The sequence below is a fragment of the Phascolarctos cinereus genome, unplaced genomic scaffold, assembly GCF_003287225.1.
Source record: "Phascolarctos cinereus isolate Bilbo 61053 unplaced genomic scaffold, phaCin_HiC Scaffold_5;HRSCAF=322, whole genome shotgun sequence".
In the NCBI taxonomy this organism is placed as follows: domain Eukaryota; kingdom Metazoa; phylum Chordata; class Mammalia; order Diprotodontia; family Phascolarctidae; genus Phascolarctos; species Phascolarctos cinereus.
Window position 1 is genome coordinate 26,954,019 of NW_027555958.1, and position 24,705 is coordinate 26,978,723.

The 24,705-nt window shown below is 45.9% G+C and overlaps 1 protein-coding gene across 1 annotated transcript in view; it reads right to left on the bottom strand.

Annotated features, from left to right (window-relative positions):
* The window catches only part of LOC110222093 (S-adenosyl-L-methionine-dependent tRNA 4-demethylwyosine synthase TYW1), a 244,141-nt gene that overhangs the window by 186,150 nt on the left and 33,286 nt on the right, over nt 1-24,705 (bottom strand). Inside the window, 1 exon segment of the mRNA XM_078154729.1 lies at nt 6,318-6,435. Within this exon segment, the coding sequence (XP_078010855.1) occupies nt 6,318-6,435 (118 nt within the window).

Sequence of the window (24,705 nt, forward strand, 5' to 3'; positions counted from 1 at the left end):
ATTTCTCTGTCCAAAGCTCTACTTGAAAGCAATCTTACAGATAATTTGTTGCAATCCCCAATAGCACCCAGAGTCAGATAAATAAAATCTGCACTTTTCCTTACTATTCTATTCTGGCATACAACTATCTCCCTGGTGAGACACTTCCTGGGCCCTGTTTTCTTCACATTTTCTGCCATGCACTGGACATACCCACCACGTAGAGCTTTCCAGTCATGACGGAAGGGCTACATACTCTCTAGAGGCTCGGGAATGCAGCCCAGACACGGGACAGGCGCTCTTCCAGTGAAGAGCTCTCACCTAAACACAACTAGGCTCCACGGCTGAAGGCGGTGTCGTCAAGGAAAGCTGATAACTAGCAGAACTGGATTCTAGTCTTGGCGGTGAGGGAGACTGGACAGCATGTGAGATCAGCTCAAGCCCTCAGCACAGTGCCTGGCACACAGTAGGCACTACACAAATGCTTACGCCTTTCCTCACTTCCCTTCCCTAAGGGACTTGACCAAGAACCAAGGACTTGGCCTCCCTGAGGACTCAGCCGAAACCTCCTCGCCTGGTCCCCCACCACCATTAGCACCTTCTGCGCCCAGACTACTCCCCATCTACTCCGGATTTATCTTGTATACACAGAGTTGTCTGCATGTTGTCTCCACATTAGAAGGTGAACTCCTTGAGGTCAGGGGCCTAAAAGGTGGCTTTTCCTCCTTTCTTTGTACCCCCAGAACCTGGCACAGCACCTGACAGTAGTAAGTGCCCAGATGCTTGTAACCAGCGAGGAGACTCAAACCCAGGACTTTCATTTCACCCATCCACCTACCAGAGGAAAGGGCAGTCCTTATGTATACTTCCTAGCCTACTCTGATAAGGGAAGGCTGAATGAGCCTGAAACCTGAAGAGCCCCTTGGAAGAAAGACACTACATAAATAACAGGTATAATTACTATAATTGTGACAGAGGAGACAGGAGAAAGCATACCAACCCTGCTAGAGTTCTGGCTTTCTCTCATTTCCCAGCCTCCCTCCCTGACTGCAACTGTGCTAACTGCTAAGCCCAAATAAGACTGAATCCAAGAAACCCATCCCCACTCCCTGGGCAGAATCTGCCCAGAATGCCAACCGGGGCCAGTGAAAGCACCAAGAGAAGCTGGATAATGTCTTGTGGGTTCAGGGGTCACAGAGCCAGAGACCCAGCTTCTCTAAGGCCCCTTTGCTGAGCAAAGGTGGCAAGCCATGTTCTGTACAGGCTCCCCAGTAGGAAACAAAACAGCCCAGTTCTGCCTCTCAGGGAACAGAGGCAGAGCTCAGCTTCCCCAAGTCTGGCTCCAGGGTTTACTGATCACATCCACACCACCAGCGGTGTAACCCCAAAAAACAGGAGGCAGGAAAACACGTGCTGAGAGGCTTGACCCATCCCCCGGCTCCACAGACAGCCAAAGCGGCCCAGGCTGTAGCGTCAATAAGACCAGCCTTGTCTGAAGCTGGAGGCACAGTGTGAGTGGCAAGGGGATGAGAGAGCCATCCAGAGCCTTTGCAAAGGCACAAACCCAGGGTACCTGGTCACTACAACAGGCACGAATGTGCTAAATCAAGGTGTCCATGGGACATGGTAGAATTCCTTAGATATCAGGAGCTATAATCCTGAATCCGTAAGCCATTCCAGCCTTTCCCGTCTACATGTCTTTGCCGTCCCACCAAGGGGCTTGGCAGCAGAGGGAAAACTCCTGAGTCGCCAGGACTAGAGACATCTCACATCACTGAGAGGCACAAGTTCCATGTATCAGAATCGGATGAACAACAGTAAGAGGGATGGGCTTCCCATTAGCTGGGGCCCTTAACTATAGAATGACTATCTCAGTGGTGACGTAAGAATGACGCTAAACTCAGAAGACAAGTACCCTGTCTGTGTGTTCTTTTCATTAAATACTTCTTATTGATATCTTTTGTTCTTCTGTCACCAAAATTCTTCCCAGAATCCCTCCCTCTCTCTCTCCCAGAGAGCCATCCAATACAATATTTTGTGTGTGTGTGAAAATGTTACAAGACAAGTGGTCTTGATTTTTCCATCTTCCTTCATTTGAATACCCGCAGCATTTATACTTTTGCTATTGAGGCATATTTGTTAGGATAAAAGGACTAATTATTTACCTACAGACCTTTTTTGCTGTCACTCAGTAGCGCCATCACATCAAGCTCTTGGTGACCCATGGACCACAACACGCCAGGTCCTCCTACCCTCCACTATCACCTCAAGTCTGTCCAAGGCCAAGTTCGTTGTTTCCATGACACTATCTACCCATCTCATCCTCTGCCCTTCCCTTTGCCTTTGCCTTCAGCCTTTCCCAACACCAGCGTCTTTTCCAACGAGTCTGGTCTTCTTATTACATGGCCAAAGCATTTAAGCTTCAGCTTCAGTCTTTGACCTTCCATATAATATTAGAAGGAATAAGAGAAAAAAAATCAATAAAACCAACCCAGAGATAGAAAAAGTCTGAAAATATGTGCAGGGTTCCACCCCTGCGGGCCTTGCACTCTGCAAAGGAGAGGAAGGGGTGTCTTCTCCCAATTCTCCCTTCTTTGGGGCCAGGCTTGCCCTTTGTAATTTCACAATATTCACTGTTAATTGTCCTTCGGTCATTCTTACCATTTACGTGGTCATAGTTATTGCACAGACTGCTTCATTCTGCATCAGACCATGAAAGTCTTGTTCTCTGGGTATTCTTAAGTGACTAAAAAGGCCAGTTGAGGGGTAGCTAGGTGATACAGTGGATAGTACACTGGCCTTGAAGTCAGAAGGACCTGAGTTCAAATCCGGCCTCAGAGGATCAAACACTTGACACTTGCTAGCTGTGTGACCCTGGGCAAGTCACTTAACCCCAACCGCCAAAAAAAAAAAAAGGTCAATTGAGGTCAAGCAGCTCCGGCCATCATTTGGACGTGTCCACATACAGGGTTCATTCACTCATTCACTCTGTGAATAAAGATGCATCGAGCACCCACCCAGCACTGAACCCTGGGCTGGCACAAGGTCTAGACAGACGTGGCTCTTGTCCTCAGGAAGTGTCACCCTTCTCCTGTCTGTTTTTCCTTTATTATGACCATCCTTTTCCCCCTATAACACAGCATTCCCAAGCGCCACCATGGGAAATAGTTCTGAGCTGTCCCCATCCCCCACCCCACGTGATCTCCTCCCACGCTTCTGTTTCTGGTTTGCTTTTCACCAAACCACTGGATGCTGCGGCTCAAATGCACTCCGCACCTTTGGCAGAAACGTCTGCTCTCAAAACAGATGCTTTTAGTGAGCGCTGCTGAGGAAGGGTCTCACCCTGAGTCTGTATTTTAGGCTGAACGTAAATGCTGCTCACAAACTCGAATTAAGCCCAATGCCCTGGGAAACTATCTCCAACAGGCCTGGGCAGCTTCAGGTCGAATTTAAATTGTTGCAATATCACCAGCACTAACATTGTGGGAATCAATATTGAACTTACCTACTTTGCCATAAATGAGATCGATTTTCCTAGAGGATATAAATGATTAGTATGGAGTCCAAAGGGCAACAGGAGAAAGTCAGACAAAGGCCCAGCAGCCCCATGAATTGCAACATTAACTTCTGGGGCCTTTTAGCTCCCTAATTGTGCCCTCAGGGATCCCTGTGGGGGGAGCTGTGGGGAGCAGCTGAGGATGAATCAACCGCAGCATCTTCTCCAATTGGTGCCCGCTTTTCTACCTCCAATATAATAATTTCAGTAAGTATGTGGTTATCTTGATCTAAAAAGTCTTCAGTCCAATTTACTGTCCCACAGGGTCTATGGAGGAGCACCACTCACAGCTACTTAATACCAATCAACCAGGAAGCATTTATCAAGTGCCTACTTGATAAACGTGGCCCAAACATGGGCCAGCCCCGGGCCTCAAGAAGCTTACATTTTAATGGGGAGACAACACACACATGAATCTAGTTTTCTGATACAACTGCTGAGATTCTCTTCTGTTCGGCTCCACCCATGAGGAAAACGATCCCTTATGAACCACCAGAGTCACCTTAAGTCACAGTCTTCTCCAGAAGGTATCCCTGGGTTCCCAAAGGACATATCAGCAAAGCATGAGTCACTAAGGCTTCAAGGGAGAGCCCAGGCATGGACTGACTGCACATCTAGCATCCAATGGGGAGCCTGGCTAGACTCAGAGGCCTATCCCAAGAAGATTAGGCACCAAGAGAGAGTTCTACCCCAGCAACTCAAGAGGACCACCTAAGGCGTAGAGCCCCTGGAGCCAAGGAGAAAACATCCCCACCACTACAACCATAGACCTTCCCAAGAATTTCATTAACTACCAAGATATAAGCAATGCAGTGTGGTGCTTTGCTCGTGGAGAGTGGGCCAGACTGGACTCAGAAGGCCTGGGTTCACATGACTCCTCAGCCACATACTGGCTGTAGGAGAGCCCAGGCGAGTTCTCTTGACTTCTCGGTGTCACAGGGCAGCTAAGTGTACATCGAAGAAAAGTCGCCTATCTACACAGGGATCTGGGATTGCCCTACTATGAATTCCTTAACCAGATGAAACCACAGATTCTAAAGGAATGTGGATCCAGAGAAAGAACTATAGAGTTTGAATGCAAATCGAAGCACACTATTTGCTCTTTTTTCCCTGCTGTTTTGTTTTGTTTCCTCTTTCTTGTGGTTCCTCCTATTGGTTCTAATTCTTCTTTACAACATGACTAATGTGAAAATATGTTTAATAAGAATATATATATGTAGGATCTATATCAGACTGTGCACTGTCTTGGGGAGGGAGGCAGGGAGGAAGGGGGAGAAAAATTTAAAACTCAAAAGCGTATGGAACTGATTGTTAAAAACTAAATTAATAAAAAAAATAAAAAAATAAAGGCATTAGGGGAGTGATTTTGTTCAGTCTTTTTTCAGTTGTATCTGACTCTTTGTGACCTCATTTCGGGTTTTCTTGGCAGAGATACTACAGCGGTTTGCCATTTCCTTCTCCAGTTCATTTGACAGACAAGGAAACTGAGGCAAACAGGGTGAAATGACTCAACCAGGGTCACACACTTAGTAAGTGTCTGAGGCCAGATTTGAACTCAGGAAGATGAGAATCCCTGATTCCAAGCCCAGTGCTTTGTCCTCTTTGCCACTCAATTGCCCTTAGGGGTGCAGAGGTGAAACCAACTATAAAACAAGGAGACTGGATTCAAAAAGGTGAACTGGATCTAATGACTTCTCAAGACCCTTGGAACTCAATCAAGCCTCCTAGGATTCTCAATTCAACTTAATAAGCAAATGTATCTGTTTTGAACAGATATAGAAACAGTAGACAGAAGAGATGCCTGCAATGGGGAAAAGAAAAAAGGGAGGGTGGGGAAGAGCGTGAGGATTTAGTCCATTCATGACTAAGTGAAAACAATGGCTACTCAAAACAATTTCAGTGCTGATAATAATGCAATCATTTAAATTTGGCTTAAAGAGACTGGCACTGCACACAGGTAGTTTTATAGGGCACTACAATGAACTTCGGTTTCAAAGTTCCAAGTCTGGAATCTAGTGAATACACAGGAATTCTTGGAGAGAGGTGAAAGAAAGGATGAAGATCAAAAGACGCTGAGGGGGCAGCTAGGTGGTGTAGTGGATAGGACACCGGCCTTGGAGTCAGGAGGACTTGAGTTCAAATCAGACCTGAGACACATAATACTTACTAGCTGTGTGACCCTGGGCAAGTCACTTCACCCCAAATGTTTCACAAAAAAAAAAAAAGACACTGAAATCCACCTCCAATGATCACTTTAAAACACTCTCCTGAGCTGCATTTCTTAAATGGATCATCTTCAAGGTTCATTTGAATTCATTCACCCTTTTGAAATAAATTTCAGCACTGAAATATCCTACCCTTGAAATCTATGACACAAAAATTTAAGTAAGAAAGAGATTACCAGAAATAAGTGAGCCAAGACTTAAAGGTACAACACACCAGGAGTCACCTAATAAGAAGCCAGAGATGAACTGGGGGCATCTTCTGTCCCAAAATGTGCATCGCACTCCCTAGGACAGAGGAACAGACAAGGCCAGTGGGAACTCTCCCGGTCTGCACAACCAGCCCTGGGCCAAAGCCCGGGCACAAGAGGGGCAGTGCAGGGCATGCTCACTGGCATTCCACATGGGCTGCTCATTCTCCTGCAGCTGCTGAACAAACTCAAGGACAGAGGAGTAAATAAAAACCTGCTTCCTCCTCCTGCTCCCCTCATGGAGGCAGGCCCTAAGTCAGCAAGCTTCAGAAATAATGCTGTCTAGCAACAATCCGCTGAGATTTTTACCTTGTTTGGAAAGGGCTTCTCGGAGCGCTGGAGTGATCATCTCTCGCTTTTCCTGGGCTTCATTCTTCCCTGTATCCCAGGACAAATCCAGTTCCATATCCTGCTGCTCCTTTTCTTTCTAAATTAAAAAAAAACAAAGGTAGGTCAGTATTTTCCCCAGGATCACAATGAAAGCCCATCCCTGACCCCGAGCTACCCATCTGTCTCCTCTCCAGGGTTATCCCCTTTCCAGAAACACCAGATCAGAACTACCAAGCCCGTTTTTCAAGCCTCATCTCCTCAGCCTAGCATCCAAGGCCTTCCGCCATCAGCGTTCACCCTACCTTTCCCTCTCTCTCCCAGTCTCTATACTCCTGGGCTAAACATTTCCAACACTGTCTCACCTCCACTCCCAGGCCTTTCCCATTTCCTGGGCCTAAAATGCCCACCATTTATCTTCCATCTGTCAACATTCAAAGCCCAGCTTAAACGTTACCTCCTCCAGGCAGCTTCTTCTCCACACTTCACCCAATTTTAAAAGATCACTCCTTCCTTCATCCTCATCTCAGTTTTTACTCTCCTTATCCTAATCTCATAATTGAATGAATGCCAACTCTGTGACACTGTGGGGGTTTTCTCTGCCTCTAGATGCTAGATGTATTTATCTTTGTGGGACAGCTTCAGTCAGAGAGTCAACAAGCCTGTTCTAGACACTATGTGAAGCGCCAGTATTACAAAGAAATGCCAGCCCACGGCTGCCCTGAAGGAGCTCACAGCAGAATGAAAGACAACATGCAAAGAACTACATACAAACAAGCTATGTATGGGATCGATTCAAGATGGTCAGTAGAGGGAAGGCACGAAGACTTTGAGGAGGCCTGGGAAAAGCTTCTTGCAGAAGGTGGGAGTTTAGGTGGGACTCGAAGGAAGCCAGGTGAGGGAGATGAGGGAGGAAGATGCCTACTCCAGGCCTGGGAGAGAGCCAGTGAAAATGCCCAAAAGTCAAGCGATGGCCTGGCTTGCTGGAGGCAAGGCATGGAGGCCTAGATCACTGGATCCAAGAGTAAGGGGGATGGGGGCAGTGAACCAGTGTAAGAGGACTGGAAGGGGGTGCGGGAGGAGGAACAGAGGAAGAAGGGCTTTAAAAGCCAAACAGATCTGGAGGTAACAGGGAGCCCCTGGGGGCCGTGGGGGTGAGGTAGAGGGGATGACAGGGTCAGAGCTGGGTTTTCGGAAGCTCAGTTTGACAGCTGAGTGGAGGAGGCAGCCATTGCCACTGTCCAAGTGTGAGATGATGGGGGCCTGCACCCAGGTGGAGAGGATATCACAAAGGCAGAAACAACTGACTGGATGTGGGGGGTGAGTGAGGAACAGGGGTAGGGGATGACCCCCAGGGCGTGAGCCTGGGGGACTGGGAGGACGGGGGTGCCCTGGACAGTCACAGAGAAGGTAAGAAGACAGCAAAAGATAACGAGTTGGGTTTAGAGCACAGCAAGTTCAAGAAGTCCCTGGGGGAAGGGAACGGAAGTGCGGTGACGCTCACAACAGCCCTGTGAGGTAGGTGCTGTTATCACCCCAACTTACAGCTGAGGACATTGATCCTGCCACCTCCCGTCCCGTCAGTCTCTCCTCCTCTCCCCAGACCTCAGGCCTGGAGCATCTCGCTCCCACTTCTCTTCCCGTTGAAACCCTTCTTTCTCTCCAAGGTCCTACTCGGGAAGCACCTCTGCATTGCCTCCCCTCATCCCACCACCTGAGTAAGGGATTTCTCCCTTCCAGCATTCTCTGGGGATTTCTCATAGGATTTGGAGCTAGAGGAAACCTCTGAAAGCATCTAGACTAACCCCCTCCCTTTACAGATGAGAAAACTGAGGCCCAGAGCAGTGAGGTGTCTCCCCTCGAGATGACACGGGTGGCAGGCAATAGGGCTGGAGCTGAAAGACAGGTCCTGAGAATCCACACGCAAGGTTCTTGCCACTTCATTCAGAGAATCGGGGAATTGGAGGCATCTCAGGGAGGTCACCGGGCCCAGCCTGTACACAGAAGCAGTACTACCTGTGCCTTTGCCCCTGTCACATGATACCTCGGGTTAGCTTTGTCTACACATCCTGTCCCATTTGTACACTGGGAGCATCCCTGGGGCAAGCACTGTAAGCTTTACCTCCAGGAGCTAGCCAAGTACCTTACTACGTTGGAGGTGTTTGATACACATTTGCTGAATGACATTATCATTATGAATAATTAATAATCGTCATTAACAAACAGTTAATAAAAAGCTGGCATTCATATTGTGCTTCAAAGTTTACAAAGTGCTTTATAAATATCTCATTTTATCTTCACAACAATGGGGAAGAGAGTGTAGATGCTGCTATTTTCTCCTTTTTACAGATGAAGAAACTGAGGCAGAGGTTGTCTGAGGCCAGATTTGAATTCAGGTCTTTCTGACTCCAGACCCCAGGGCTCTGTGCACTGTGCCATCAGCTGCCCAAATGAAATGTGCTCACCTTCTGAAGAGTGCCATTTCTACATGCAACTTCAGTGATCAATTAAATCATGATCCTGGCTCTCTTTAAAAGGCCACTAGAGAATCTGGAGCCCAGAGGCATGAAAGCCTATCCTCCAGGGCTGACAAGCACACTTTGGAATGGCCAATCATTTGTCTTCTCACAAAAGGCCTTGGGGAATAGCGGGGATACCTGAGTGACACCTTCATCCCCGTTCTCTCTAATTTGATCCTCACACCATCCTAGGAAATGACCAATAAAAGGTCACGGGGCCAGGAAGTCAGTCATCCAGCCTCAAGATGGGCAGAGTGGAGGCTGGAAGGGGCTGGAGAGACAGGGTGTTGAGGCCTCCCTGCCCTCCTGCCCAGCTGTGGGCTGGATCAACCACTCTGGGCAGCAAGTTGGAATTATGCTAAGAAAGTGACTCAGGGGTATATGCCCTCTGCCCCAGCAATCTCACCACAAGATATATATCTCAAGTGGTACAAGGCAAAGAATACCGACTTTGGCATCGGGGATCTGGATGCCAGGCCTGCCTCTAGCATTTATTGCCTACTTGACCCTGGGGAATCACTTCACCTCTGGGCCTTCAGTTTCCTGAAATGTAAAATGAAGGTGTTAGTCTAGATGGATGAATGAATGAACAAGCATTTATTATGCATCTGTTATACGCCATTCACTGTACTAAGCGCTAAGAAAATAAAAACCAAGCAAAACAATACTGGGAGAGTTAGAGGGAGGTGTGGGGGGTGGAGTCTGGAGGTCAAAACCACTCCACCATACTATGTGTGGGTTGGGGAAGACAGGAAAGCTCCTGGTGGGCCTGTACCGTGATAGAAAGAAAGGTCTGCCAGACACTAAACCACCTGCAGCTACAAGGCAGATGCCCGCTGAGGGGGGGCGGGCAGACCACTGGCAGCTCGTGACTATCACAAAATACTGCTCTGCGTAAGAGGCGACACCTATGAAGACTTCCGAGAAGCCCAAGAAGACTGACATGAGCTAATGTGTGATGAGATAAGCAGAGCCAGGACAACATGGCCAGTAACTTACAGTTACAACGTAACTGGAACGACAAAGGAATCCAGCTGGGACGCAGAGGCAGGGGACTATGGATGGGGACTTCTACATCTAACGTCGGACCTGCCGATGTGTAGTTAGCTTTTTGTGGCTTTTTCCCCCCATCACCCTGCATATTTACTATAAGGGGTGACATTCTGGGAAGAGACTGGAAGAGAGAGGTACACTAGTAAAAGTGCTTGGTAAAAACCAGAAGATGCCGTTGGGAAAAAAAATTTTTTAATAAAAATATAGAAATAAGGAAATGAAAGTTGTCAAGCTCAGGTTGAGATGCAAGACCAAGTCCATAGAGGAACACCCTGCATCCCGTTCTTCTGCAAAAGCTACATCAGTTCACGCTGACCAAGGGAAGAAAGAATGAAATTCTGAGCTAATTTCCTGCCCGTGTTCTAGTTATTCTTTTGAGTGACTCCCCAGGAAAGTAGAGGAAGAGGAAATACACAGGAGAGTGGAGAGACAGGGTTGTCAAATGAGTAGAGCAGCCTCACACCATCAAGTCCTATTTGCAATAAAAGTTAATGTTTCAAATTACTAAATATAGTCAAAATGCAAAATTAATGAAGAATTTTGCTGCTGTTAATACGGTTTTTAACCACGCATTTCCAGATGGATTTGAAGAAACTTAGAAACAAAACATCAATCATTTGCTCTCATCTCCTCCACGGTGTTCAAGTGTTTGGCGGAAACCAAATAGCTCCATTTATCTGCTAGTCTAATTTTTTTTAAAGCTTTGTGATTTTTTTTTTCATTTATAGATTTGAAGGCAAAAGGCAGAGGCAGGAAGAGGAAGCCATATCATGAGCCAACCTTCACCTTGCAGTGACTTAGTCAGAGCCTTTGAAGTAGATCCTCCTTCTCTGTGGTAACGTTTTTCCACTACAAATCACACACAAATTGACTAGAGGCATCACTACCTGCCTTTGAAAACCTTGGCCACCACCAAAAACAAAGGCCTCGGATTCACTTGCTTCTTCCAAAAGCAACATAAATCCCAAAGTCAAAGCCTGGCTGTGCCCCTGGTCCCTGGCCTCTGACCACTCTGCCCAGCTCTACAAATGCCACAGGAAGATTTTCTCTTCTTTTTTTGATGTTTCTGAATTCCTCATGGTGAAGTGAACAAACTTCTTAAGAGGGCCAGGAAACATTTTCTGGGCCAACTCACAGGATACATTATTGATTTCCCTTATAAAATATAAACATTGCTTCTCTTGATTTAAAAAAAGAAAGAAAAAGACATTTGAGGGAGAGGGTAAGCAGAGATGAGGCTGTCAGGGATCCCTGTTTCATTTTGGAGCAGTCAATCCTACGCTGAGCACAAGGAGGAAACTTCTTCTACAAAGAACCATGGCCGAGGCAGCTAGGCAGCACAGTGGATAAAGCACCAGCCCTGGAGTCAGGAGGACCTGAGTTCAAATCTGGCCTCAGACATATAACACTTATTAGCTGTGTGACCCTGGGCAAGTCACTTAATCCCATTGCCTAGCCAAAAAAAAAAAAAAAAGAAAGAAAGAAAGAAAGAATGAACCATGGCCAGTGAATAAGGTGCCTCCCCTCCCCCCCCCAAAAAATGGAAGCCAAATGACAATCAAACATTTTAATGGCAGAAATGTCAATAACCTTCACAAGGCCTGACCAAGATTTGACAAGTTGCCTTTCTTTTCTTTTCTTTTTTAAATTCAATAGATTTTTATTGATACCTTTTCACCTAGATTTCTCCTATACCCTTTCCCTTCCTCCCTTCCAAAGAGTCATTCCTTATAACAAAGAATTTTTTAAGTAAAAAAGAAAAAATAGAAGAAGACAGGGGGAAAAAAATCAGCAAAATCAAGCAATCCATCAAAAAGCTAAAAAATCAGATGTCGTTTGCACTGTTCTGCCAAGGAGGGACAGGGAAGGGAGCACCTTCTCGTACCCCTTCTCTGGGGCCACGCCTTTCTAATTCTTGAACTACGTGGCCTTGGCAGAAATTCCAGGTCCCAGATTCCATCTCGCTGCTTCAGCCACAGCTGAAGAGGACACATCAAACACGGTAGCTCCCAGGGAAAGTTATCATCAGAACAATAAGAGAGAAACCCCTGTAGTGTTAGTGGGAAGAGCTCACTTCTCAAGGGAGTACCTTGGGTCCAGTAATTCATGATTCAAGGCATTTGGAGGGAGAGGAAGGGGACATTAGCTACAGAGAAAGCAGGGACAGTAAGGAATATCTGCTTGTACAGAACATATATTTTTTTAACTCTCAAAGAGAAGGTCAGCCATGACAAAAATGGGAAATGTAATATGGCAAACCCCAGCTTCTTGCTTAAGGTCAGAAAGCTTCACATGCCTAGGGAAATAACTAAATGCTTTATGTCCTTTAGAAAGGAGTTAAATCCACTACCACCCCTTTCCCTATACACGTACACCTACACATCCCTGAACTGCAATTGGAAGAATACGTGCTCCTTGTGGCTTGATCGGCACATGTGAGGAGGTCAAGAGAGAGGTCTAGGCCTGAGTGGAGGCTGCAGCTTCAAAACTCCCTCTAGGGCCCAGGGCATCTAGACTCTTAGATCCAAAAAGGACCTCTGTTTTATGTACCCATGACAATCCTGGGCTGCCACACTGGACACTTGAACAAAACCGCTCAAATGGCCAGGACGCACTCAGTCGCTACGCAGGGAGCGCTCCCTGGGACAGCCTTCCTCTCCAACACAGCAGCCTCTTCCTCCTCCTCTTTTTGCCAACAGTGCCTTTTTAAGTCTGCCTCTTACTGTCTCACAACACCGAGCATCTTTCCACGGCCCTTCAAGACAGTCATTTGGATTTCTATGCAATTCTGGTGTTTCCTTGACTCCAGTCCATAACATACTACTGGAAGAATATTGGGGTCAAAAACACCCTCCATGTAAGGCAGAAATCAGCTTGGGATCCTTTCCAAAATATAGGTATTTGTGGGCTGTGTCAATGAGCCAAGCCAAGTCAGCTCTGAACACAATGTATTCTTCCTATCAGATGGCTAGAGTTGGAAAGGCCTCCATGGTCACCTCATCCAATCTTCCCAACTGTAGAAGAGGAAGGTGTAGGCCAGAAGGATTACCCAGGGTGTGCAGAGAATAATGAAGAGGCAGACCCAGGAATTGACTCCAAGGCTTCTCACACCAAATCAGCTTCCCCCTGGATCCACCTGATAGATCTGTTTGAATTCCGTGCCATTCATAAGTATCCATTAAGCACCTACAACAAGCCAGCCACCGTGCTGGACACTGCTGATATGCAGGTAAAAATGAAACAATCCCTGCCCTGAAGAAGCTCCCACTCTACTGGAGAGAAACAACATGCTAACACAGATAAGTACATACAAAATATACACAAAGTGATTGAGCAAGAACTGAGGCACCCTGGAAGGGACCTCAGGTAAAAGATGGCACTTGAGCTGAGCCTTGCAAGGGGCTAGAGATTCCAAGGAGCGGAGGAGGGACGGCACTCCAAGCACGGGGCACACCCTCGGAAAAGGCAAGGACAAGGACAGGCGGCACAGTGTACAGGGAACGGCCAAGAAGGCGGAAGGGGAGTGATATGGAATCCCCCTGCAGAGACAGTGCAAACACATCCCAAGAAGGAGGCGAACGGAAGGAAACGCCACACACAGCCATGGCTGGGGAAGGATTCTTAACCCAACATGCCATGGGGCGATCATCAGAGATAAAACAGATGGTTCGGATGAAATAAAGTTTAAACTCTTTGCAAAGAACAAAATTAATGCAGTTAGAGCAAGACAAGAAGCTATCAGCTCAGGGCGGGGGGGGGAACCCACAAGCCTCGCAGTAAATCTCCAAGAGTGGCCCGCTCAGGGTCGATACAAATCCATAGCAAGAACCACTCCCCAAGACCTCGTGTTCAAAGGATCCAACCGAGCTGCTTCCTAAGAGAAATGCAAATTATCAACAGCTACATGAACGAGCGCTCCAGAACACTAAGAAAAATATCAAGGAAAGGAACGCAGAGAATCCCACCGCATACCCACTGGAACGGCAAAGATCCACGGAGAGGAAAATGAAAATGCCATAGGGTCCGGAGGGGAAATGGGTACATTAACTCACTATCTGTTGGAGCTGTGTAATCATCCAACCATTGTGGAAAACAGCTGGGAATTATGCTAGGAAAGCTGCTAAAACTGTACACATCCTTTGATCGAGCAATACCACAGCTAGATATAGGTCCGAGGGGGTCGAAGGAAGGAGAAATTTATTCATCCCAAATTTATTTATCCCAAAGATCTATCCCAAATAAACAAAGCTGTGTGGAGCAGCACTTTTCATGGAGGGAAAGAATCCCGACCAAAGTGGCTGTCCACCAATGGGGGAACCACATAAGGTGCATGAATGTAATGGAATATTATTGTGCCCTAAGAACGAGAATAAGAATTCAGAGAAACTTGGAGAGACTTGTGTGAGCAGGGGAAAGAAGGAGAAGAATGTACACAGCATCCTAGGAATACTCAGACAACCCCACACCCTGATCAATGCAGACCCATCAGAGGATGGGGTGAGAGAATGCCCACCTCCCCTGTCTTGGTACCAAGGTGGTGACGACGGCGCAGGAGGATCTGGGTTGTTCAGGTGCCTTTCTCGTTACAAGGGAAGGTTCCCATGGCAAAAGGGTGTCAGCGGGAAAGGATGCCAATGTGAAAAAAGAAAGGAAATCAGTAAAAAAAAAAAAAGACATGAGGGCACGGTCATAAGACTGACAAGGTAGAAGGTGTTTTCCAGCAACTCTCAACAACTGCATAAAAAAGAAAACAATCACCCGCCAGATATGAACTCATTGCAGCTGAAGCCGCGAGAGAAGAAAACAGAAGCACCTCACGAATTAACAGGACACGGCTAGAGTGACGTTTTATGTGTGTTTGTCTGTGCACGCACTGTTTCTCTCTGGTAGAGTGTAAGCACTCACTCTCCCTACCCAGCCCCCCAACACATTCCAGGTGACAGGCACAGTGAGCGCAAACTCCCAGGTTCTGGATGCAGGGTCCAGCTATGGGGGTCCAGACCACTTCCCCACAGCAGCTCCTCAGTGCAGATCTCCCCCAGCCCCAACCCACCAAGAGGAATGGCCAATGACTCTGCCCAGACCCAGGATGGAAAGTGGGGAGGGGAGAGGGAAATAGATGTAGGCATGATCTCAGGGAAAGGTAAAAGGACATGGATGCCAGAGGAAAGGGGGAACCTAACTGGGCCAGGCCACTCCTCCTCAAGTTTCCTCATGGCAGTGTCCAAGCACCTGACCCCAAGAACCCTCAACTCAGGAGGCTGAGGACACCCAGAATCCCAGCTGCTGGGGCCAAAGAGGGAGGAGAAAAACCAGAGGCAAGTGGCCGAGAATACAAGAATACGAGAAGGTGGAAAAAACAAATGGTCAATCACAAGAAAAAGCCTGAAATAAAACACACACACACACACACACACACACACACACACACACAAAGATGGATGAAATGAAGCCAGATTGGGAAGGGTTTTAAATGCCAAATAATGGAGTTAGGCTTTTACCAAACTGAGGGCAACAGGGGCCCACTAAAGCTTCTTAAGCAAATGTGACCGAGCCAGGCCTGGGTTATAGGAAGAACACGTTAGCAGCTCTGTGCAGGCTGGCTTAGAGAAGGCAGATGCTAAGGGTAATGAGAACCAGAGAACAGGTCCTGGGGACCTACCCGAGGGAGGTGAAGAGCTGTGTGAGCAGAGACAAGAGGATAGATGCAGGAAACCTGAGAAGGAAGAATGAATAAGACTTGGTGACAGATTGGATAGGGGTGGGGGGACTGGGAGGAAAGGGGCCACGAAGGAAATGAATTGCTGGTCTAATCTCTACTGAGTGATCCCAAATTTCATGTTCTGGAGGCCCTGTCCTTTTCTGAAGCCTGATGTAATCAGCCCAGCGTATCCACAAACAAGACCATCTAGGGAGGCGCATGCCTATGGGGAATCGGTCTAAAGACACATCTAACAAATACCGAGTGGGAGAACAAACCCTGACTCTTGTATAGGCCAGCCTCAGTGACCCTCACAAACAACTTTGGGGAGCAAAGTGCTGCTGCCCTGTTTTCTGTTTTCAATGCACCCAGAGGATGGGTAAACAAAGTCATCATCTTTGGTGACCACGTCTCTCAAGGATGTCTTCACATGTGCATGGGAGTCACTTTGGGGATCCTGAAGAGGATGTCAATGACCCCTGCCCTAGCTCACCCTGACGTGATCTCCAAAGGAATCAGACACTTACTTTGCCACAACTTGGAATAAGGGGAGAGCCTTCAATTCAAGACACACAGCACATCTTGGGAAGAAAACAGATGAGAACTGAACAAGAATCAGCCAATTTCGGCACATTTTAGGAGAAATACTTTTAATTTCTATAAGAAAAGATTAAAATAAAATCCTCAGATTTCCCCCCTCAGACAGAAGGTCCAGACCTGTGATCTCAATGGCATAGGGAGATTTGCAGCAAAGATACTCCCTCCACCAAACTACCGATCTGGCCACCACTATTATACAGTATGAGGAAAGTCTTGTACCTCACAAAACACATGTGCTCAGCATCCCTTAAATGAGAAGGTGGGTTGCAGTCATAAAGAGGCTAGAGTTGGAGTCAGAAAACCTGATTTCACCAAACACCTTGTAACTAGTGTGACCTTGGGCAAGTCATCTCTTGGATTCTCTATTTCCTCATCTTTAAAATGGGTGTATTGTATCTTTAGTTGTAAGGGAACTCCTCAACAAACTGTAATGCATTCTCTAAACATGAGCTCTATAATAATAATAAAAGGTGGCCATATGACAAAGCTTGCACTCTCAAACACTTTAACTCAGTACATAATAGACATTCATCCCCACATAACTTAACCATAGCCAGCATTTTAATGGAAGGGATCACAAGGTCCTGAGTTCACCCCTGGACCATTACAACAATTCTTTAAAATATCTGTCCAGTCATTTTCAGTTGCATCCAATTTTTTGTGACCCCATTTGAGGTTTTCTTGACAAAGGTACTGGAGTGGTTTGCCACTTCCTTCTCCAGCTCATTTTACAGATAAGGAAACTGAGGCAAACAGGGTGAAGTGACTTGCCCAGTGTCTGAGGCCAGATTTGAACTCAGCCGGATTCCAACTCCTGATTCCAGTGCCCTATGTACTATGGCGCCATCATTAAAAATAAAGCCCATCATATTTGCCATATCTTCCACCCTAAGTTCAGAAACCTGAAGTCCAAATCCATAACAATGGCATCAGAGAAAGGACTGCACACTTCCACCCGAGTACGAATCAAGTATCACTGAGGTTCAGAGTCACCCTGCAGAAGTTACGTGAACCGTTGAACTAAACACTTCATCACCCTGAGAAAACGCTCTTAATTCTCACGATGACAAAAGAGCAGATGGCAAGGGCGAGCATTCGGGCCTGGGTGGTGCTCACATTTGGGAAGTTGGCTCAAAATCCATCCAACCTTTGCAAAGCCGGCTGGTCTTATGGACACTATTTTTAATTAGAAAACTCACAGACACCTGGAGTCTGGCAGAAGGACACCCTGGGATCAAGGGAACAGGCCTCCTCTTGAGCCATCTCTCCCTTGGTCATCAGCTCTTGACGTTGCAGTCAGAGGACAAGCCAAGATGTGTCCCTGGGTGAGGCCCCTATCCAACCTCATCAGTATTAATCACAAAGCCTGAGGACACACCAACCTAGCACTGAACACCAATAAAAGCTCCTGGCTTCTGTCTTCACTTCTGGAAAAAAACAAGTCTTATATAAAATAACTGCATTTTGAGAGGGAAGTGGGCCCTGGAGACAATCCAGAAAAGAATGGTAGAGCAATTAAACGGCCATAAAATAAGATCTTTAAGGAAAGGTGAGTGGCCATAACTCTGAGGAAAGGCACATGCCTCCACATCCACTTTCCCCCAGGAAGGGAAGCTTCCAAAGGACTAGGCAAGAAGAGGGGTAGAGCTTGCTCTCATCAGGGAGAAAGAAAAGTCCTTTTACATCATCACCCCAACAAAACCCAAAGGAAACAAGCTTAGTGTGAGACAAAATAGATCAGAAGACCAAACTTTCTGACTCTGAGGTCTCACAAGCATTAGAAAGAAGGCAGTGAAATGCATTTCACTGGAAATCCTTAAGAAAATACAGCCAAGCAAAGAGTCCTTCATCCAGTCATTGGACAAATGTCTGATGAAGAGTCTGCCCCGTACAGAACCTCAGGGGAAACACAAAGGTTGGACAGAGCTTGGCTAGAAACACCCCCTGGAATCTGGGGACAGGGTGACGCACGAGCAAGCAGGTAATGCACAAAGGTCCACAGGGGCAGTCGGGTCACGTGTGGCAGGAGAGTAAGAGGTAGCATCAGAGGGAGTCTTCAAAGTATCCACAGCAACAATCAACGAAGACAGACAGGAGGGGGCCCCTGGGAACAAAGGCCTCTACCAGGAGGCCAAACATATGGAGAGAAGGAAAGCCTGAGACCCGGGGATATGAGCACAGAGGTCCCAGGTCACGGAGAGCCTGGACAGCAAGGCTGAAAAGCAGGGATTTTCTTCAGGAGGCCTTAAGGAGCCAACGAATGGCTTTAAAAAGAGGAGCGATATAATGAAATCTATAAATAAGGAAGCTTGATTAGTAGGGTGAAGAATAAGCATTTATGAAGTGCTTACTGTGTCAGGCCCTATATCTCATTTTATCCTCACAACAACCCTGGAAGGTCTATGCTATTAATTATCCCCATTTTATGGATGAGGAAACTGAGGCACAGAGCGATGAAGTGATTTGGCCAGGATGACTCAGCCAAGTATGTGTCTGTAACCAAGGATTTGAAGTCAGGTCTTCTTGACTCCAAATCCAGTGCTCTGCCCACTCTCCTGCTTCATCATTAAGCTTGCAGAGGTGATAGCTGAAATCGTGGGAGTGAACAAGACTGCCAAGGAAAACAGCACAAACCAAGAGGGCTGAAGACAGGACTATGGGAAGGACTGACACTAAGAGGCTGGGGAGAGGATGAGAAGCCAGGAGAGAGAAGAGAGGACAAGCACAAGAGGAGCGGGATGCGTCAGAAGCCAAGGAGAAGGGAGAAGGCAGAAAAAGGGGTCACTCCGAAGCATCAAATGTTGTAGAAAAACCAAGGAGGTGGCAAAGAATTGGAAACTGAGGCAGGGAATGGCTGAACAAGTTGTTGTATATGAACACAATGGAATATGATTGTTCCGTAAGAAATGATGAGCAGGCAGACTTCAGAAAAACCTGCAAAGACTTGTATGGTCTGATGCTGAGTGAAGTGAGCAGACCCAGGAGAACGCTGTACAGTGACAGCCACATTGTGCAATGACTAACTTTGACAGACTTAGCTCTTCTCAGCGATGCAAGGATCTAAGACAACTCCAAAAGATTCATGATAGAAAATGCTACCTGCATCCAGAGGAAGAACTTGGGAGTCTGAATGCACACGGAAGCATAGTATTTGCTCTCCTTTTCTTTTGTTGTTTTGTTTCTTCTTTCTCATGGTTCCTCCCATTAGTTCTAATTCTTCTTCACATCATGACTAATGTGAAAATATAGTTTAATATAAATGTATAAGTAGAGTCAATATCAGATTGCACACTGTCTTGGGGAGGGGGAAGAAGAGGGAGAGGGAGAAAACTTAAAACTCAAAATCTTATGGAAGTGAATGTTGAAAACTAAAAATGAATTAATTTTATTTTTAAAAAAAATTAAAAAAATCAAAGAGGTTAAAGAATGAGAAAAGTTCATAGAGTTTGTGGGTGAGGAGACCTTTGGCATGACGGCCTGTACAAAACCCAAACGGACAAGTCGCTCCGTGTGGCTGGGGAGCTCACCCACGTGCCCTTTTCTCTTTGTTGAGCCTGAAGATTACACTAAGCCCAAGGTCACTGTGAGGCCACCTAAGTGAGAACCATGACTGATCAAAAGAGATGGGCCCAACAATCCATACAGGAAAACTCAAGTGGATGAAAAACATATATTGTCCCAATGACCACATGCAGTTGGATAAATAGCCCCTGAGTTAGTCCATCAACACAGACATATGTCACAGGACACCGCAGGAAAATGATGAGCTATGCCTCCAACTGAAAAGGAGGAGAGCAGTATGAATTTCACCAGCACTTTCAAGCGTCCCAAGCTACTCCCTGTCATAAAAACCAACTGTCTTAACACCAATACTCTCCCCTCCAAAGCAAAAAGCAACAATTCATAAAACATTCCAATGTTTCAAAGAATCAAAACTGTGGATGACCCAGATGACGACAGATGTTGGGTATAAGCAGACTTCAGTCTTTAGACTTGAGTGTCATAAGAGATATCATCCATGACAGGTTCAATTCAGTAAACATTTATTAAGTGCCTACTGTGTGCCAATCACAGTGCTAAGTACTGAGGATACAAAAAGAGGCAAAAGATGGTCCCTGCCCTCAAGCTTACAATTTAATGGTGGAGATAATACACAAACACATATAGAGCAAGCTATATGCAGGGTAAATAGAAAATAACCAAAAGAGGGAAAGCACTGGAATTAAGAGAGGTTGGGGAAGGCTTCCTGTAAAAATGTTAGTTGGGACTTAAAGGAAGCCAGGAAGGTCAATGGTTGGAGCAGAGGAAGAAGAGTGTTCCTAGTATATGGCGGTGGGGGGAGGTGAATCAGAGAAAATGCCTAGAACCAGAAAAGGAGGGAAGCTGGTCCCAAAGCAAGGGAGATCATTGACAGACAGTCTACCTGCTATGGTGGTTAACAATAAATAGTAAAAGATCCCCTGTTCACTGGACACATCCTCAGTGGAAGATACCTATGCCCTGAGGACCTTGCTAAGATTGAAGCCGGGACTGATCTGCTTTGGTGCAGGGAGTCAGCTCTTACACCAATGAAATCACGGGTGTAGACCCCCCATCCCAAAGGTTTCCTGGGAACTCCCTACAGGATGATGCTGCACACATGTCCTGGGAGCAAAAATCTCTACCTCTGGCTTCTAACTTGAAGTCATACCCAAAAGAGTACAAGGACAATTACTTTTTAATCGTATTTCTTTAAAATACAAGGCTCATTCTTTGCTTTGTATCCAGGCACCTCCTGGAGTCATTGAAAAGAAAGACAGTTTTCCTGACCCCCACCTGTCAGCCATTTGAATCAGAGCCCCAGCCTGTTGTTGTACACATGTGAATCGGCCACTTACTTAGCCAGAAGAGAAAGTAATGAAAAGCCTGTCTACAGGGAATCAGAAAATTGGAAAACACAGGTCTTCTCGCTTGCTTCCTGAGAAGCCACCAGCCACGGGGGGCTAGCCACTACGTTGCTAAGCCTCGCTGTGACAGCCATCCTTCTTTGTCACCTTTCACACACCCGTAAATGTTGAGAGAGCCTTTGGAGGTAATCAACCCAAGAAAACCTCTACAAGGAAGTGACCTCTACAAAAGGGTTTTGTAACCTGGCGTCCACAGACTTGTTTATTTTTCATTTTGATAACTGTGTTTCAATCTAACTGGTTTCCTTAATGATCCTATGTGTTCTATTTTATGAATTTACAAACATTATTCTAAGAAGAGGTTCACAGTCTTCACCATTCTGCCATGACAAAAAAAAAAAACACACAAGTTAAGAAGTCCTAGGCTACAGTATCCTGGAGACAGAGGTATCTAGGCCCTTCTAGGAGCAGAGAACTCACTGCCTCCCAAGGCAGGCCATCCTACTGCTGGACAGCTCCAACCATGATCTGCCTCCCCATTAACATCTGCCCACTGGATCAGTGCCTACCGCACCACTCTGTATACAGTAAGTACATCTGGTAAATGTCTGGTGAATTTGAATCTCAGCCTGCCCTCTGAAGCCACACAGAATAATAACTCTTTCTTCCTCTTATGAAGAGCTGCCCTACTCTGGGAAAATGCCCATTAGGCCTTCCTAAGATGCTTCTGTCCCAGGTCCTTTGACCAATCTTCAGAGAGTTTGGAGTCCTTTCAGCTGCTGAGATTATCTCCCTCTGCATGTGATCTCTCGATCACAGGGAATTTGTTTTGCTTCATTGTGCAGATTTGTTATGAGGGTTTTATTTTTCTTTTTAATGTTATTTTATTTATTTGTTTATTTATTTTAAATTTAATTTTCTGGAAAAAAAATGTTGGAAGCCGGCCAGAACTGTCAATAATACTCCAGATGTGATGTGACCAGTGCAGAATCCAATGAGACAATCATCCCCTTGTTCTAGGCTCTAAATCTTCTTGGTACTGAAAATATCTTAGACAAGATGCATGCTGTCTCTTGCCCTCGATTCCCTTTCCTCACCTTTCCAAGCAGCAGCCAGAGGGCTAGGCTGGGAGATGGGTGACGCACTCCACTCCTGGTTCTGCCGTCAGCTGGTGGCGTTACCTTAGACCAGTCACTCTTTGAGCCAGAGTTTGTTCCTATACAAAATGAAGAATTTGGGCCAAAGCTCTAAGATCATACAAAGCCTCCGAGAATTTCTAAGTATGCCACTGCACTGTCTCTCACTGGAAGCCTCCCTGGGCACACGGACCACTTTTCTCATATAGGAAAACCACTAACTGCAACAGTAGGGCAAGTCTCTGGGCCTCTCTTAGCAGCTAGGTGGCGCAGTGATAGAATGAAGGGCTTGGAACCAAGAAGACACCTTCATGAGTTCAAATCTGGCCTCAGACACTTACTTGCTATGTGACCCTGGGCAAGTCACTTCACCCTGTTTGCCTCAGTTTCCTCATCTATAAAATGAGCTGGAGAAGAAAATGGCAAAGCACTCCAGTATCTCTGCCAAGAAAACCCCAAACTTAGGGTTATGAAGAGTTGGATAAGACTGAACAACAATAAAACTTGGCCTCTCTCCCTATATCATCTGTGGACTTAAAGTGACTTTCTAAAACACAGTGGAAACTATTTGGCAACTGTGAGGAGACATAACTCAGGTAAGACATTAAGTCATTCTCCAACAAGGAGTGAAGAAAGGGTTATGGTTCTAATCACAGGAGAGGGAAGTTTAAAAAAAAAAAAACAGGAATGGAGCTACAAAATCATCCATTTGTTTTCCAGATTAGGCATCACGGTAAATCCAGAGCACACATAGCACATTACCTCGCAGGCAGATTTCTGATTGTGAGCTCAGGAGGAATCTGTGTCACAGTTTTGCTGGAGCAGGGGGGTTGTCCAGCCATTCTGGAATGCAATTTGGAGCAATGCCCCAAAAGGCCCTAGACTGGCCACAGCCTGTGACCTGGTGACCAGGTGACCAAGCCCACACCCCAAAGAAAGTAGGAAAGGCCAAATGTACAAAAGCACAGCACACAAATTATTGGAAACTGAGAAAGCCTTCATCAATTGGGGAATGGCTAAGCAAATTATGGTACGTGAATGTACTGGAGTACTCCTGTGCCATGAGAAATGAGATAAGGGACGGTTTCAGATAATCCTGAGAAGATTTATATGAACTAACGCAAACAAAGGGAACAACCAGGAGGACAATTTAAACAATAATAATAACATTTTAAAGACAAATAAGCATGAAAGATGTAAAGAACTCTGATTGTGCAATGACCAATCACAATTCCAGAGGACCCACAAAGAAGCCCACCCCCACCTCCTGATAAAGAGGTATACAGAGTACAGAATGAGACATACTTCTGGGAGCCCAGCCACAGTTGGGAAAAGGGTTTGCCTGTCTGTGCACATACTGGCTGTGTGATGTGGTCTCTCAATCCTCCAAGTTACTCTGAGCAAAAGAACAGGGGCCCGTCTACATGGGCAGTGGGATGTTCCTTACCTGGAACTCATTCGTCCCAACACGTATGCCAGTGGAGTCATGGGAAAAATCATCCCAGCCCCACTGTGGTCTGTGCTCCTCCACCCTGGAGCCCTGAGCAGTGTTTTCTCATTTCCACCTGCTAAAATCTCCCTAATGCATGGGAATTGTCATTAAAAATTCTTCTTTCTGAGCTGGGAAACAATTTTTACAGCCAATGTTTCTGATAAAGGCCTCACTTCTCAAATATATTGAGAACTGAGTCAAATTTATAATAATACAAGTCATTCCCCAATTGATAAATGGTCAAAGGATATGAACAGGCAGTTTTCAGATGAAGAAATTAAAGCTGTCTATAGTCATATAAAAAAATGCTCTAAATCACTATTGACTAGAGAAATGTACATTAAAACAACTCTGAGGTACCACATCATATATCAGATTGGCTAACATGACAAAACAGGAAAATGATAAATGTTGGAGAAGATGTGGGAAAATTGGAACAATAATACATTATGGCAGAGTTGTGAACTGACCCAACCATTCTGGAGAACAATTTGGAACTATGACCAAAGGGCTATAAAACTGTGCACACCCTCTGATCCAGTAATACCACTACTAGGTCTATACCCAAAAAGATTATAAAAAATGGAAAAGGACCCACAGGTACAAAAATATTTATAGCAGCTCTTTTTGTAGTGACAAAGAATTAGAAATTAAGGGGATGCCCATCAATCAGGGAATGGCTGAACAAGTTGTGATATATGAATGTAATGGAATACTATTGTTCTATAAGAAATAATGAGCAGGCAGACTTCAGAAAAACCTGGAAAGACTTACATGAACTGATGCTGAGTGAACATTGTACACAGTAACAGTAACATTGTGCGATGACCAATTATGATAGACTTAGCTCTTCTCAGCAATACAACAATCTAAGACAATTCCAACAGACTCATGATGGAAAATGCTATCCACATCCAGAGATGGAATCTGAATGCAGATCAAAGCAGACTATTTTCACTTTTCTTTGTTGTTTTTTCTTCCTC